The sequence below is a fragment of the Pristis pectinata genome, chromosome 4 (assembly GCF_009764475.1).
Source record: "Pristis pectinata isolate sPriPec2 chromosome 4, sPriPec2.1.pri, whole genome shotgun sequence".
In the NCBI taxonomy this organism is placed as follows: Eukaryota; Metazoa; Chordata; class Chondrichthyes; order Rhinopristiformes; family Pristidae; genus Pristis; species Pristis pectinata.
In genome coordinates, this window is record NC_067408.1 from 66,092,262 (window position 1) to 66,109,553 (window position 17,292).

Here is a 17,292-nt window from a genome sequence, read left to right on the forward strand (position 1 = left end):
TTTTACCTATTGGTTTTATTAAGTCGATATCACACTTTAATAACCACCATAAAGAGCTGAGGTGTGGGCTCGACTGAAGCTTAAACTTTAAATGTTGACCAGTCAGGGTGAGTTTGGGAAATGGCACAAGTTTAGCAGAGAGCTGGGGGAAAGTGTCGCAGTAGAATTGGAATAAAAAAATGTTTGACACACCCCACACACTGGCAGGCTTTGCTTGGTTCCCCACGCCAACGTCCCCATTTGGAGGTAGCTAATGGAGAAGTTGTTCATGTGAGAACATTCAACCAGGCAGGAAGGTAGTGGTGTTAGTGAATTGCCTTGACTTCTGTGCCAGGAAGAAGTGGAAGAGTGACCTAATAAGGATATAGGTGTCGAGGGATCAGGAGACTGTGGTGAAAAGCTGATGATCAGGATCAGGAAACCTGTTGAAAGAGTCTTGAGTGCGAAGGGAAAAAAAAATGGGAAGTTAGTCACATCCATGGGGCAAGTACCAACTGTAATGATGGGCCTACCAAGTGTGGCTCAGTTGATGCAAAGTAGATAAAATCAGGTTTTGTGGGGTTGTGGAGACTGCAGAAGGAAGATTTTCAGAGGTCACTGAAAGTCTGGGCAATGTTGGTTTGTTGTCTAGGGGAAGGTGACTTCAGATTTCAGCTTCTGCAAAGGGGAGGTCATTTCATCAAACAGTAACACCACCACCCTTATCTGTAGGTCCAATGACAATATCAGATTTGGACCAGAGAACAGAGTGCTTCAAGACCAGAGGAGATGGAATTTAGTCAGTGTGTAGAAAAGTTAACTTGGCTGATGTCACTCCAGCTCCCAGTGAAAGGAACTAGAGACTAGAGGCATGTAAATATTTGCAATGAGAAATGTGATCTAGAGAAAGGGTCCACTGTGTGGGGGAAGAAGGGAGGTTGGGAATCCCTTCCCAAAATAAGTGGTGGGGGAAGAGCTTATCATAATGTAGGGGATGAAGCTGAACAGGATAAGAGACATGGAGGTTCAGAGATCATGAAAAATGGGAAAGGGCAAATTTGGAAGGAGTCTAAATAAGTTGAAATATTAGGAGGGGCACTGGTACCATTCATCAGCTTTGATAAGATGACCACTTTGCAGAACCCCTCTGTAAGTTTACTAGTTTCCAGTTGCCTGTCATTTTGTCCTCCCTGCCCTCTGTGTCCTACACTAGTCAGTGAATTTGAAGGAATAGTATCTTTGCTCAATCTTCTAGATGCAACATCTTAACAATTTAAGTTAATGATCCTACAATCCTGATGCCTCAAGTAGATCCTGCCATTTTTAAATGTCTGAGTACCATTCATTTTGTCATTTTCACACAACACACAGACCTTTGCTTTTCTCTTATTTACTTAAAACCTATTCTGTATCTAAGTTTTGTTGGTCATTTTCTCTCTCCACTCCTGCGTTGCCTGACCTGCTGCGTATTTGCAGCATTTTCTGCTTTGACCAAGAGGACTGATAGAAGAAAGTAGCTGAATTTGGTTATGTGTTTAGTTTAGCAACAGAGTCAAACTCTGTGAATCTCAACTGGAATGAATATCAATACAAATCAACCACAATCAAAAATCTGACTAAGGAACAATGTTTGCCATTTTCTTTTCAAAATACTGTGCTGATTTTGTATCCTGTTGTAAATTGGTTTTACTTAATTGTTAGGAGCTCTGACAAAGCAGCTGTGCTGTGTAAATCTTGGTTTGACAGGAGAACCAGAAAAATGCCACAAGTGTTCCCTAAAAATAAATATACAAACATATTAATGGAATGCTGAGCACATTTAACCATCCTTTCTTTGGCGCCCTGTTGGTTTTAGTTCATCTAGGGCAACAGTTTGCTTAATTGGCACTGATAAATTCTTAAGAGGCTTGACAGACTTGAGGTGGAGTAGGTTTCCCCCACCCATGGTGGGTGGTGGGGATGCACAAGAGTCAAAATAAGAGGTCAGCTATTCAGAACAGAGGTAACAACCCCAAGGATACTAAATCTTTGGAATCCTTCGTCCAAGAGCTGTGGAGGCTCAGTCACAGATCACATTCATGACTGATGTAGTTAGATTTTTAGAAATTAATGGTAACAAGACATATGGGGTTAGTGCAGGAAAGTGGCAATGAGGAGCCATTTAGCTTACTTCTGCTTCCACATGAGAATCAGACAAATTTCAAGTTTAGTGATTCATTGAGAAGTTAACTTGAGCCACAGAAAAAATAATTGATCTTAAGATTCAGGAAGTTTTATACTTCTCTATTGTTATTAAAAATACAACTAAGTGCTGTGGAAATACTGCAGGTCAGGTTAAATAACATCTGCGAGGGAAGAAATGGTTAACGTTCCAGGTTGGTGACTTTTCACGTTCTCTGAAACATTAACTCCATTTTTCTCTCTCCACATATGCTGCCTGACCTGCATTTTCTAATCTTATTTACTTCTTGACTTTATATTTACTTTCTTATTAATACTTTATTTTCCAGACTATGAGATTGCGTGGGCAATACTTCTGACTATGAATTCACTTCAAGACATCATGTCAGAATTTCAATCAGGTAAGGATCAGCTGCTTGGATCTGAAATTGAAACAAAAAATGCTGAGAACACTCAGCAGATCAGGCAACACCCATTGCAGAGAAACAATATGCTACTGCTTATACCTTAACTAAGATATAAAAGCATGTTGCATGGTCATTATTTCATTACAGTTTAACTCTTATGTGCGTAAATTAGCTCCCATCTTTTTTTTTACCTAATCACAGTTAAAAGTATTTTATTGGATGGGTAAGGTATTCTGTGAACAAGTCCTTCAATCTTGTTTCCCTGTATCTCAAACAGGGATACAACAAAACCTGCAACGTCTTGAAGAAGAAAAATTATCCTTGCAGAAACGAGAGTGTCTTATTGAGGAATTGGCAAAGTTAGCCCATTCACTGACCTCGAAAGCTGACAGATAGAAGTAACTGCTCCAAGTTGGCTGCTAACCTATCTTGCTTCATATGGGAAACAATTTTTGTTTTGAGAAGACACATTGAGCACACAGACAATAACCAGAATGGAAGCAAACTGGGACTGCAGATATTCTTGGGTTTTAAGTGCAAGGTATCCAAGGAAGAAACTTTTACCTTCACCACCTGGCAGAAGCACACTGGTCAACTCGCTCCAAAGCTATCTTTGGCAGGGCTTTCCAGTGGTGCAGCTGTCTCCTGAATTAGGCAAGAGTCAGTTAATCTACACAAAGCAGCATCCGATGATATACAAAGGTCTCTGATCTGATTTTACTGTTTGGTTATGTGGACTAAGCCAGACATTTGCAGGAATTCTTCGGGCTGACAGTGTGGTGGCCTGGAGTCACAGCTAATTTCCATCTCCAGTACATGCAAGTGGTCTTCCAGCCAGCTGTCTGATTAGTTAGCCTAATATTTACCAGTAAAGTTATCAATAAAAGTCCTGCAGAAAACATTCAAATTAATATTGGGTTGCTTGCCAGTAGGCAGTAGATAAACTTACTGTAAGAATGCTCAAACTTGGCCATACCATCACCTGCTGGTCAGACACTGCAACTACTGAATTACTGGTAGGACATCCATTCAAAATGTTTACAGTCACAGTTTCAGTATTTGATACAACTTAACCAAAATTTACAGCAGTGCTCTTATATCAACATTCAACTAAAATACACTGCAGGCTCAAGATATAAAAAATATTTATATATGTAAAGCCAGACTCTCAGTGAGGTGTCCCAAAACTTTTTTTTGATGCTTTTTCACTTATTAAAAGCTGTAGCTTAATCACACACAAATACAAATAGCTTTCTCCCATGCCTCCCAAAATAACTTTGGGTAGCTGTTAGAACATGCAGTGTGAATCAGGAACAGGAGTAGGCCGCATGGCCACTTAAGTCTTCTCCAGCAGTTAATAAGATCACATCTCATCTAACTGTAACTTCAACACCGAATTCCCATCTGCCCACAGTAATCTTTCAACTCCTTACTTATCAAGAATCTTTCTACCTCTACCTTTAAAACTCAGAGCCCTCAGAGAAGGAAATATGCCTCATGTCTTAAATGGGCAACCTTTGTTTTTAAACAGTGACCCCAAGTCCTAGATTCTCCCACAGGAGGAAACATCCTTTTCACATTCACCCCGTCAAGAACCTTCAGGATCTTGTACGAATCAAGACCCCATTCACTCTTCAAATCTCCAGCAGATACAAGCCTAGCCTGTCCAGCTTTTCCTTGTAATATAACCTGCCCATACCAGGCATTAGTCCAGTAAAGCCCCGAGCTGCTATCAACACAGTTACTTCCTTTCTTAAGATGACCAATCCTGTACACTGTACTCCTGATGAGGTCTCACTGGATAACTGAAGCACCCTGCTTTTGTGTTCAATTCCCCTAGCAATAAGCAATAGCATTGTTAGCTTTTGTAATTACTTGCTATAACTCAACCCTAATCTTTTGCAAATCATGCACTACATCCCAAATCGCTGGAATCCCTCAACATTTAAATAATAGGCTCCTTGATCCTTTTTAGTGGAGAGCTTTTTAAAAACAAAATCACATTTTCCCACATTACACTCCATTTGCCAGATCTTTGTTCATTCACTAATCGATCCATAGCCCTTTGTAGCCTCAATGTCCTCTTCAAAACACATTCTCCCTATCTTACTGTCACCAGCAAATTTGGCAAACGTATTTCAACTTAGAAGAATGATTTGGATAGAGAGCCTAGCATGATCCCTGTGGCACACTGCACCATCTTGCCTACAATAAAAAGACCCATTTATGCCTGTTTTCTGTTTGCCAGCCAGTGGTCTTTCCACGCTAATGTTACCTCCTACATTATTTTCCACAATATCAAAATGCATTCTGGAAATCTATGTACAGTGCATCCACTAGTTCCCCTTTACTACAGGAAAATTCATCAAACGTGTTTTCCATTTCACAAAGCTATGTTGGCTTTGCCTGATTGTCTTGAACTTTTCTAGGTGCCCTGCTATAACATCTTTAATAATGACTTCTAACAATTTCTCTATGACAAATTAAGCTAACTAGCCTGTGCTTTCCTGCTTTGTCTCCTTGCATTTTGCATAAAGGAGTTACAGTTGCTATTTTCCAATCTATTGGAACTTTCCTCAAATCTAGGGGATTTTAGAAAATTAAAACCAATGCAGCTCGTTATCCATTTCCTTTAAGACCCAAGGATGAAGTCTATTAGGATCCAGGAACTTGTCACTCTGCAGCTCCAACAATTTTCTCAATATCACAGCCCTGAATTAACACTCAATTAACTTTTTTTTAAACATATCTAAAGCAGCTTATTATCTGTAGTTTTTTTAAAAAAAAGTCAAATTTCCTTCCAAAATTTGGTTCCGATGACTTAGAGAACAGAATTTCGGAATAGAGTTCAATGTTCATACATATTACCACCCATGGGTTAAGCTATTAATCAGCACATTTCAAAAAGCCAAGGGAGAAGCTAACAAAGCTAATTAGCATTAAGGAGAGACAATAAAATAAACTGTATTCCGATATGCACATAGGAACAAAAAACAGTAATAAGTTAACCAGAAAACGTTGCAGACACTCAGCAGGTCGAGCAACATTATGGGAAGAGAAACAGAGTTAATGTTTCGGATTGAAATGTCAACTTTCTTTTTTCACAGAACCTGCTTGACCTGCTGAGTGTTTCCAGCGATTTCTGTTCTAAACCAAATATTTCATTTCATGAAATTGTGCTTCTCAGCATGAAAAAGATTTGTACCAATTCTGCGTGAACAAGTTTATAAATTGTGATGCTAACAAATCTGCAGTTTAAGGTTTGTCCAACAATGAGGGACTAATATTACAACCAATTCTTCTCAAAACTGCAAGATTACACTGAACAAAGCAAAGCTGTACAAATGAACAGAGCAGACTTGCCTGGACTTTGAGGACCAGATTACCTGAGTGATTTAATCCCCAATTCTGGGAACTGAAACTGACAGAGGCTTTACTCATTCTCCATTTGCCGTTAGCTTTTTTGGACTTAGTTATTCTTTTCCCTCTTTCAGCTTGACCTTAATCAGCTACAGTCTGAGTAACAGTTGCCTTATAATTAGATTAAACTGCAAAAAAAAATTAAATAAACTTCTAGGTTCTTGATATTATAACAAGCTGGAACTTCACTGGAAAGGATTACACACATCTTTACCTATATTACTACCATTAAGCACTTTGGGATGTCACAAAGTAGTGAAAGATGTGACTATTAAGTCTTTGCCTTTATTTAATCTGTCAGTATATCAAGAGATTGTATCTTTTCAATGCAATGTCAAACGATTTATTAACTATGTATTGTGCAATAACTGCAAGAGTAAAATACTGTTCTGATTCTATTAAGCAATGCTACCCAGGCTGCAGTATTCTTTTACTTATTTTTGCTATTGTTATGGATAGGTAACTTTTTTTTGTAGAGAAGATTGTAAAATCAGAAAGTGACCAATATTGCATAGAATTCAGTGTATCACACCTTTGTAGCTTATTTTTCCCCTAAAGAGTTAGCAGCATAATTTAAATTTCCAATTCTTACACTATTTATATAATAAAAATAACTTGGGCAAAGTGATAGACCTGGAGCCTCTCAAATAATCTCGGTGCCAGTGGATATTAATTCTGAAAGAGAATTATAGGTGATGGGTTGGAATGTATTCCCAGAGATATTTATTTAATTATCAAATGCACGTTTGCAGAGATAAGTGCTGTTAAATTACCGTTGGGTTTGGAAAGATGAACAATCCTTAAATTATCCAAATTCGCACCTACTCCAAAATGATGTTCCAATGCAAACTTCAAATGCACAGTAAAACAGCAAGAAACTGGCATACTTCCATACTCGGTAAATAATGCAGGTTTCAACACTTTAAGTATTCAGCAAAGATGTTTCAGTTTGAAATGACATAGCTTATTAATAGATATTTACTGTTGAAGCAGTTTCAAATTATTTGCGCAATGTCAGGCATCATGCAATATCAAACCCTGGCCATTTATCAATGAACAGAATTTAAGTTACCAAAACCTATCAAGTAAGAGTTAAGATTTTGGATCTTAACAGTATGCTTGAGAAATTGCAGTGTTCTCTATCAGAACAACTCAGTTACAAGTCCTCCCCGGATTTAAATGCTGCACATTAAAGAACAGATTATGATAGAATCACCTCACGGTAAAGGGATTTATGGATTCTTATGCAAGTAGGATTTCAAAATCATATGTAAAGCGATACGTACTAATACTAAAAAGACATCCATTAAAAGGCTCATATTGCAACTTGTTCTGATAAAGTACCTTTGATATAAACTGCTTGAAAGAACTATGAAGGTGTTCGATCAAACAAAATTCACCCTTAGCCTCTTAAGAAGAAGTTATGCAGACAGCCAAAAATATGGTTGAAGAAGTAAGTTTTAAGGAATGCCTTAAAAGGGAAAGAGGTCAAGGGAGGGAGATCCAGCAACTGAAGGCTTGGCCATCAATGGTGGAGCAATTAATTTCAGAAATGGTCAAAGGGGCCAAATTGGAAGAAAACACACCTTGGGAGGTTATAGGACAAATGGAAGTCATGGAAGGATCTGAAAACAAGGAACAGAATTTTAAAATGAAGGTATTTATTAGTTGGGAGCCAGTGTAGGCCAGGGGTACGGCAGTGATTGGAGTGAACTGGCAGTGAGTTACGACATGGGCAGGAGTATTTTTCCTGACCTTGAGCTGACGGAAGGCAGACTGAAGGTATGTTAGTAAAGGGTATAATACATGCATAAGAGTTTTTGTAGGAGTTGAGCTGAGGCGGGGTGGGATTTTGTAATGTTACTGAGTTGCAGTAAAGAGGTAGTGGAAGCAAATTGTGTGTGGTTGAGAGACTGAGATTGGAGGCTGTGGGGGATAAATAAGGCCAGTGACTGGGAGATGGAGGCCCAATATTTTGTGGTGTAGGGTCACAGCCAGAAGGAGGTGAAAGGAGCGGTCAGAGAGCTGCTGTTCAGTCTCTGCAGTTCACCAGGCAATAATAGCACCACCCGTCCTGAGTACTTCCTGCATTGTATTTTATTTCATTTCAGGTTCTCCAACAGCTGCAGTATTCTACTTTTGGATTACAGATGTAGAAAACAGGCAGTCTTAGTGAGGTGAGCCAAGCTGATCTTGGGGACAAACTTGACATGAAGTTTGTTTCGATTTCTGACAATAAATGTAGCTGGTGACTAGGGAACAAAGTCACCAGGAGTGGAGACAGTTGTTTTGGTATTTTGAACATTTAGTAGAAGACTTCCTCCCCATCTAGCACTGTATGTTAGACAAGCAGTCTAACAGTTTTGAAACAGTGGAGCAAGTCAAGAGAGGTCAGCGTGAGGCAAGGCTTGACAATAATCCACACAGAAATGGAAAATGACACAATGTTTTCAGATGATATTGCTAAGGGGAAGCAGACACATATGAAGTCAGAGAAGACCAAGGATAATTACTAGATGTAACTGTGTGGATGCAGTAAGATAAGACATTGCTGGTAATTCTCTGGCTGCAAAGTGTTATATAAGAATGCAACCAGGTGAGTGTGATCCCATTCATTGGATGATGGTGGACAGGTGTTAGAGGAGGTCAGTGTCAGCAATGACAATGCAAGGCTGCAGACGGTGAGTGAGGATAGATTACCTTTGTCACACAGGATGTTAGGAGTGACTTGCATAAGGCATTAATTGCTATGCAAAGGACAGAAATCTAATTGGATTCAAACACGGAATTTCAGGAAGGATGGGCAGGAATGTGGGAGGCTGCATCATGTTCAAGGATGGGCAAGGACAACAGGCTCAAAGGTGTTTCTTTTGGGTAATTTGAAGGTCAGGGGATTAGTATCAGCCAGCATGGAAAGCTGAAGGGACAGCAATTTAATAGGAAAAGAGTTGAGGGAGCAAGATATGGGTCTCATGGACAAGCTGAGGAGAGGATGCAGGGGAAGAAACTAGAGAAAGATATACCAAATAGCCTACAACCCTGGAACAGAGTACGTGACCCCCCCCCACCCCACCCCCCAAAGCTTTCTACAAATCTCATGAGGTGCTGCTGTACAGATTAAGGATTGAAAATCCAAACAAATAGGCACTAAGAGTTTAGCAACACCTCTTTCAAATTACAGGAGGAACTTTTCCTGCAATCTGGATAATTTTCTTACATTAAATATAATTAGCATGTTACCTTTTTTTTGGAATATTACCTAAGAAAGAGTTTATGCCACTCCCCACTGAAATTCTGAAACAAGGATTACTGAAACTGCAGGGCAACCTACTCTTGCCACGTACAGAACTAGAACCTGCCAGTGTAAAATGAATCCATGGTGTTAGCAATACCACAGAATTCACTGAAATCACTATACACACAATGCAGGTGTCAAGCTTTTTTGATGTTTTCCTTTTTATACTGTGCTGGTAAGACATCAATTTTGGCAAACAGTACAGCATCCCCAATGTCTTTAATTAAATTCAAAGGAATTACATGGTTCAGCAAGAAATTCCTACATCAAAACAATGATATAAATTGCCATACAGTGGCTTAGCTAGTAGAGCTGCTTCGTCACAGCTCCAGCAACCCTGACACTGTCTGTATGGAGTTTGTACATTTTCCTGGTGACCACATGGTTTCCTCCCACATCCAAAAAAAATGTGAGTTGGTAGATAAATTGGCCACTGTAAATTACCCCTAGTGTGTAGGTGAGTGGTAGAAGTGAGTGGGGTAGGAATGGGGAAAGTTGGCAGGAATGTGGGGAAAATAAAATGGATTGGGGTAGGTAGGATTTGTGATAAAATGGATACTTGATGGTCAGCACAGACTGAGTGGGCCGAAGAATCTGTTTCCATGCTGTATCTCTCTGTGACTCCAAGTGATGCTGACCGACAAAAGCACAACCTTGGAATTCTGTTAAAAAACATTACCGTTCTGCCTGCCATGACTGCTTCTTGGGAAGCCTGATAGCTCTATTGTTAAGTTAATGAAACTGAGATGATCTCCACTTCAAAACCAGTAGTAGTTACTGTCACACAATTGTTAAAAAGGGGAGACATCTGGTGTTTACTGAAAACAATTTTGCAAAATTTACACACAACCATTCCCTTACAGGAGAATTGTGTATAATTATTTATATCTAGGAAGCTAACAGTAATCAAGCAATGAGCCATAATATTAGTGCAATTTTTTTTGTAGAAAATGGGATTAAATAATCCTTTATATCCATGTTATTTGCATTGTCCTGGCAGGAGTACAATTTTATATAACTGAGCTGGGTAGGAGATTATACAAGCATTGCAGCAAATTCTCAATAAATCATGGAAGGAATATATTTATAAAGATATTTGAGCATATCTACCCAGCAAATTCAGTTCCTGAAGGCTCCATATTTGCTTGCCTTTCCAATAACTTCTTTCAAGAGATCTCCATCCATTTGCCAAAATGCATCAGTGTTGGTCACAGCAGTCAAATGATTCACACAAAATTTGAAGCAAAATTCTTCCAAATCCTACACACAAAGAAAGGAGAGAATTAAATCATAGTAATACAGAAAGCATTGGAAATGATTTAAGAGTTCAGTTCCCAGATTAAAAATTGCAGAACAGTTGTACTTTACAGATCTATAGGCAATCAGGCAGACAAAGAGAAGAACTTATTATGCTACAACCTGCATGTCTTTGGGATGTGGGAGGAAACAGGAGCACCCAGAGGAAGTCCACAGAGTCGCAAACCGCACATGGACAGCACCAGAGTCTGGATAGAGCCCAGATGCAGAAGCACTGTTATGCCACTGTGCTGCCCAACATCATCCAATACTGTGCTGCCATTATCTGAACTTGCACAGAGTTATCGTCTGTACACATTGAGGTATAATGGCTCCTGATTAAAAAATGCATTTAGAGTTGTCATTCCTCCCTTCCTCTGTAATTTCCTCCATCCCTATGGCTCCGAGATATCCACACTCCTTCAGTTCCAACCATCTGATCATCCTCTACCAATGGTGACCAAGCCTCCAGCATCCAAACCATTAAACTCTAATCCCCTTCCCCAAGTCTCTGACTCTACCTTCCTTTCTTCTTTTAAAAAAAACCTCTTTGAGCAATTTTTATTTCCCAGCTCTAATATCTCATCACCTGGAACGGTGTAAAATCTTATTTGGGAATGTTCTATAAAGCACCAGGGACATTTTACTGCATTAAAGACACTATAGAAATAAGATGCTTCCGTTCAAAGGTACGTCAGAACCCACCTCTACTGATCAAAGGTCATCAAACTGAGACATTGACTCTTTTGCTCACTCCCCACACATGCTGCCTGACCTGCTGAGTACTTCCACCATTTTCTGTTTTCCTTTCAGATTTCCAGCATCTGCAAAATTTTGCTTTGAATGTTTCACAAACTCTCACCTTAGCATCATACTGGACAGCTGCCGAGAGCAACAAAAATGCATTCTCCACAGTAATACCTCTCTTGATTATCTCCTGGCACAGCTTCTTCACCTTTTTTTCACAGTAGGATGTAGCCAGATCCAGAAGCCCTGTGAAGAACAAACTTAATCAGTAGTGTAAAAAAAAACCCTATGTAAAATTCAACTCAAGGTAAAGCAAAACTCCATAAACTCAGAGCAAAGTAACCCCTGAGGTTGTGAAATGCTGATACTAAATCCTTGCTTCCAGGAAATCACATAACTCATGCAGCCAGCAAGCTACACTAAAGTGATGATACGCATTTACACAAAGCCAATTGCATGGAAAATGGTGATGCTGACGCAACATTTTGACAAAAACAGAAATATATAAAGAGGAGACATTACCAACAGCAAGCACTGACAAAATAATATATAAAACACCACCATATTACAATGACAAGTACTAGACTGTGAAATTACATTTAAGTTTGGAGAGGATGTAAAAAGGATTTGCATAAAAGTTCAGTACCAACAATGCAGAGATAACAGTTGAAGAGGAAAATTGAGATATGTACATTTCTAGAGAAAAAGTTTAGAAAGAGGCAGTAGTGCAGGTCTTCAGGGCCGAGAAATATGAATTTAGAACAATCCTCTGTGCACATGCAACATGTTTTTAAGAGGACGTTACCGAGGAACTGCACATAGGTGAGAACTGCTGGTGATTAGTGGGAGGAGTTGGCTATCGGAGGGCTCCAGAGGTAACGGTGAAGAGCATGAAGGCAGACCACTGCAGACGATTTTCAGTCTACGTCAGGACCGAGCATGGTGAAATGATGAGAGTGGCCACACTCAGCCGGACAACAAGAGAGGTGATGGAGGAGAGCTGTTTCACTGCCGTCGCAGAAACACAATTGGAAACATTTGAATATAGAGTTATGAGGCGTGGATTTGGGAGGCAACACCACCTGGAAAGGAAGGGAGGTTGGAGAAGGGGCAGGTTTATTGGAAATTCTTTAAACAAAATGTAATAAATGCTTGCAATTATTCCAAGACAGAGAAGTGAGCATTCAAACAGTAATGCAGCTGGGTAACAGACTGCCAGAATTAGGACACGGAGGGTCAGTTTGCTTCTGTTGTCTGTACTCTTTCCTCTAAAGCAGTGGGTCGTTAGTTCAAGCCCCACACCATGACTTGATGCTTCACTGTAGTCTGAAGAAACATTCATAACTGAGATTCACCCAGCAAGTGGAAATAATTTTCCATACACCTACAGAACCATCAACAAAATGTTACATCACGTTGAAAACCAAGACATCAGAAATTCAAACAAATGTTTCGTGTAAATTTTAGGGAAAAAAAACAGTTGCAAAATCTGAATTGCTAGTGTCTATTCTGGTGCTACAGGTGTCCTTTGGGTACCAAATTATGTCTACAATGTACAATTTGCACTACATGCCAAATTCCTGCATTGCCATTAATGCAATGGTGCCCAGTTCCCATGTTTCTATTAACACACTGGAACACCAGTTCTCATGTTGCTATGGACACGCTGGAGCCCTGGTTCCCACTCTCCCATTAAATTCACCTGGTTCTGTTTCGCATGCTCCCTTGAAATTCACGGGGTCCTGTGTCCATGTTCCCTGGAAATTCATGGGGTTCTTTTTCCTGCACTCCCTTCAGGTTTGCTGAAAATGTATTATACTACTGTGTAACACCTAAAATAAGTGACTTTTTTTGTTGGAATATTAATATCCAATAGTTCAAAAAGTCTGCTGGTCCATCACCACCAAAGTCCTGAGTGCGCCAGATGATTGGCGTTTTACTGTGCAAAGATTATGGCATCAGTACGCAATACTGATCTGAGGCATTGCAGACATTTTGGAGCTGAATACTTCCGCTAAAGCCTTTTCCTAAACATGCACAATAAAGCAGCAGTCAGCAGAAGGAAGGAGCTCCCAACAGGGATTTACCCAATACTAGCAGTTGGTTGGTTTATTGATTCTAATGTCTACTGCTTTTCATTGTTGTTTCAGGTTGCAATAGTGAGGTGTGGTAGGTGCAGAATGACCTTTAGCTGAATTAAAGCTTCAGCATAACACAGCTTCTCCCAGACATAGGTGCATCAGCAGACATTAGTTGGTATTACCCTTGCAGTGACTAGGAGAATAAGTAGAGGGCACACAAAGCAAAACAATTGGCTGTGGAGAAGAGCGATCACCTGAAAGTCATTCTCCTAACATTTGAGGCATCTGCACTGCAATAGGGAAGTCTGTGCCAAAATCAGCTTTCTGTTGCTGCCACAACTCAGTCAGAGCAGGGTAAGGTGACCGTGATAACCAACTTGATACCCTGAGGTTAGGGTTGGAGAGATATACACGTCACTGAGTTTGTTTTCCACTAAGCAGGCAGTCCAAAATAATACTAAAGGAATGCTACACTGTTGGAGGTCTGGAGCAAAATTCAAGCTGATGGAGGAATCAGCAGGTCAGGAAGCATCATGGAGGCAAAGGGTTAGCTGACGTTTTGGGTTGAGACCCTGCATTAAGACTGATGTTTTTCTGTCCATAACCTGGCAGCATCTCAAATAAGTCAGCTGATTGAATGAAAGGCTGCTGAATAATTTTCCTTCACATTACTGCACAACAATGGCAGAGACAAAAAGTTTTTAGTGGAGGTGATTTGTGACTACTTGAACACCATCTAAACACAATAATTGAAACATATCCATCTTGGAACGACAAGATGTTGCTAATTAAGTTTCAGAAAACTCTTCAGATTTTCCCCAATGTCTTGATGAGAAATCTCACCCACTGTTTAGAATCAACTATCTAAAGGCTAATACTTGGATTGGAGTCCTTAAGAATGATTTAAGCCCACTGAGAGAGGAAAGATACGGAAGAAACAGAAAGAGAGGCTGATGTAGCAAGAATAGAATGGAGGAGGTACATTTAACTTAACATCTCAAATTGGTTCACATACAGGTGAATTATTTTACAGTGCAGTGACTTGCTTTTGTGAACACCAAAATCCTAAAAACAAGGAAACGAATGGCCAGTTGATATTCTTGGTTGTGTTGTTGGAAAATGATCAGTTCACTCCCACTTCCTAAAACTCCCAGGACACCCCGACACAACTATATTTCATGTATCAGGAGCTCATTTTCCATAGAAAGGAAATCTAATGGAAAATCAGTAGGTTACAATATTGCACAGGGAAATCCTACTCACAGAACAAAAGGATTAAATGTAACAACAATACTCTTTAGTGTTTCAGGATTGTACAGTGAACGTACAAAGTGACTGACTGTAAAGGACACAACACGTGCAGTTAAACTACGTCAGAATAGGAGCTGATCAGATGTTCTACAAATTTTCCTTTCCTAGAGGGCAGAAAGCCTCTAGGATGCAATGTCAACTTGTACATTTGTGCCAGCTCTTTGCATTCCTGTAGCAGGTAGCTGGATTGAGAGAGAGATCATATCATAAAGCCTTGATGATTTCCAAAAGGAGGTCAGAGATATTTTTAAGAGCATTTACTTTTCCCAGTTGAGCTTTTCACCTTGTTGCAGAATGGGGATTGTGGGAGAGGAACAGTGGGAAACATTTGAGTATAATCCTCTAATTGTTAAGTTCAGACCACTTGCAAGAAGGGCAAAAGGCTGTCCAAAAAGAGCTAAGCTACAGTGGGGAGGCAGCAGCCATTGGGGAGTGGCTGTTTTGAGGTTGAAGTGCTGAGGCTTTGTCAAGAGAGACTTCAGCAAGGAGAATGAGCAGTGGTAAAGTAAGATCTTTTATTTTCTTCTGTATTCTTAGTGGGTTTAGAGATGGCAGTTGCATGCTCCTCCTGCAGAATGTGGGAGATCAGGAAAACATCCAGTGTCCCTGGTGACCACGTCTGCAGGAATTGTGTCCGACTGCTGCTCCTGACTGACTGCATAGAGTGGCTGCAGCTGGAGTCGCTGAGGAGCATCTGCAATGCTGAAGAAAATCATAGACAAGAGCTTTAGTGAGACGTTCATTCCACAGATACAGGCAATAGGTAACTGGGTGACCACCAGGAAAAGGAAGGAGGAGTAGACAGGGAGTTCAGGATTCCCCTCAGTAACAAATATATTGTTTTGGACGTGGGGGGTACAGCCTTTCAGAGGAGAGCAGCAGCAGTAGCCAAGTCTGTGACACCACGATTAGCTCTGATGATGGAGTCTAGGAGAGCTGTAGTGATAGGAGACTTGACAATTAGGGGACAGACAGGAGATTCTGAGGTGGCAAGCAAAACTCCAGGATGATGTATTACCTCCCTGGTGCCAGGGTCAAGGATATCTCCAAGCACTTGCAGAACATTCTCAAGAGGGAGGGTAAGCAGCCAGAGGTCATTTATACACATTGGTACTAATGACATAGTCAGAAAATGGGATGAGGTCCTGCAAAGTGAATATAGGGAGTTAGGCAGAAGGTTAGAAAGCAGCACCTTTAGGATTGTAATCTCTAGATTCCTCCCTGTGCCTCGTGCTAGTGAAGGTAGGAATAGGAGGACAGGGCAAATGAATGTGTGGCTGAAAAGCTGGTGCAAGTGGGAGAAATTCAGTTTCTTGGACCATTAGGATCTTCTCCAGGGCAGGGGTGACCTGTACAAGAGGGATAGATTGCATCTGAATGGAGGGAGACCAATATCCTGGCAAGGAGATTTCCTAGGGCTTCTCAGGAGGGTTTGAACTGGTCTGGCAGTGGGGTGGGACCCAAAGTAGTAGAGTAACAGATGAGAACGTTGAAGCAAATATAAAGTGAGCAAGTTCAGTAGGCAGGCCAGGACAGGAAACGAGGAAGGTCTGATAGACTGAACTGCACTTATCTGCAGGCAACTTGCATCAAAATAAGGCAGATGAACTCAGGGCATGGATAGGTACATAGGATTGTGATATCTTAGCTATTATAGAAGCATGATTGAGGGATGAGCAGGACTGGCAGCTCAATGTTCCAGGGTACAGGTAGTTTCAGCGTGATAGAGGTGGACGTGAAGGGTGGGGGGGTTGCAGTATCGAGTAAGGAGAACATCACAACATTATTTGGAGAGGATATTTCAGAGAGAAGGTCTGCAAGTTAATATGGGTAGAACTTAGAAATAAGAAAGGGGTGATCTCTTTGATGGGATTATTCTATAGGCCCTCCAGGAGTCAGCGGGAATTAGAGGAGCAAACATGTAATAATACTGCAGATAGGTGTAGGAAAAATAGGATTGTAATAGTAGGTGATTTTAAGTGCCTGAATATTGACAGGGACTGCCTTGGTACTAAGGGATTAGATGGGGCAGAATTTGTTTAGTGTGTCCTGAAAAGTTTTCTGAAGCATTATGAAGAGAAATGGGCTACACTCAACATCCTCTTCAGAAATGAGGGCAAATGGCTGATGTTTCAGTGGGGGCGCACTTTGGGAGCAGTGACCACAATTTTATCCATTTCAAGATAGTTATGGAAAACGATAGGACTAGTCCTCAAGTTAAGCTCTAATTTTTAATGGCATTAGACAGGAACTTGCAAAGGTTGATTGGGAGAAGCTGTGAGCAGGTAAAGGGATATCTGGCAAGACTTTCAAAAGTGATACTGGGAGAGTTCAGGGCCAGCATGTTCCTGTTAGAGTGAAGGGCAAGATTGGCAGGATTAAGGAACCCTGGCTGACGAGACATAATGAGGTCAGGAAAGAGAAGAAGCGAGTCCCTTGAGGAGTATCAGGAATGCAAGAATACACTTAAGGAAATTAGGAGCGCAATAAGGGGACATTAATAGATCAAACTCCAGCAGTAACTAGTGGAAGAAAAATCCCTTCCTATGCTACTTCAGGGAACATTCTTCATGTA

At 40.5% G+C, this 17,292-nt stretch overlaps 2 protein-coding genes across 3 annotated transcripts in view; one reads left to right on the forward strand and one right to left on the reverse strand.

Moving 5' to 3' along the window:
- Nucleotides 1–6,533, forward strand: part of LOC127569642 (histone-lysine N-methyltransferase SETDB2-like) — a 96,776-nt gene extending 90,243 nt beyond the window's left edge. Inside the window, exons 32-33 of the mRNA XM_052014441.1 lie at nt 2,490–2,561; nt 2,845–6,533. Coding sequence (XP_051870401.1) covers nt 2,490–2,561; nt 2,845–2,963 — 191 coding nt within the window. The 3' untranslated portion in view covers nt 2,964–6,533. The remainder of the gene's footprint in view (nt 1–2,489; nt 2,562–2,844) is intronic.
- Nucleotides 1–17,292, reverse strand: part of LOC127569063 (RCC1 and BTB domain-containing protein 1-like) — a 54,259-nt gene that overhangs the window by 10,017 nt on the left and 26,950 nt on the right. The window contains exons 11-12 of one of the 2 annotated variants that reach the window (XM_052013358.1): nt 11,441–11,571; nt 10,393–10,542 (exon numbers count right to left, since the gene is read on the reverse strand). In XM_052013358.1, the coding sequence (XP_051869318.1) occupies nt 10,402–10,542; nt 11,441–11,571 (272 nt within the window). In that variant the 3' untranslated portion in view covers nt 10,393–10,401. Of the gene's footprint in view, nt 1–9,418; nt 10,543–11,440; nt 11,572–17,292 lie in introns of those variants that run through there. The other variant, XM_052013357.1, reaches the window with a different exon arrangement.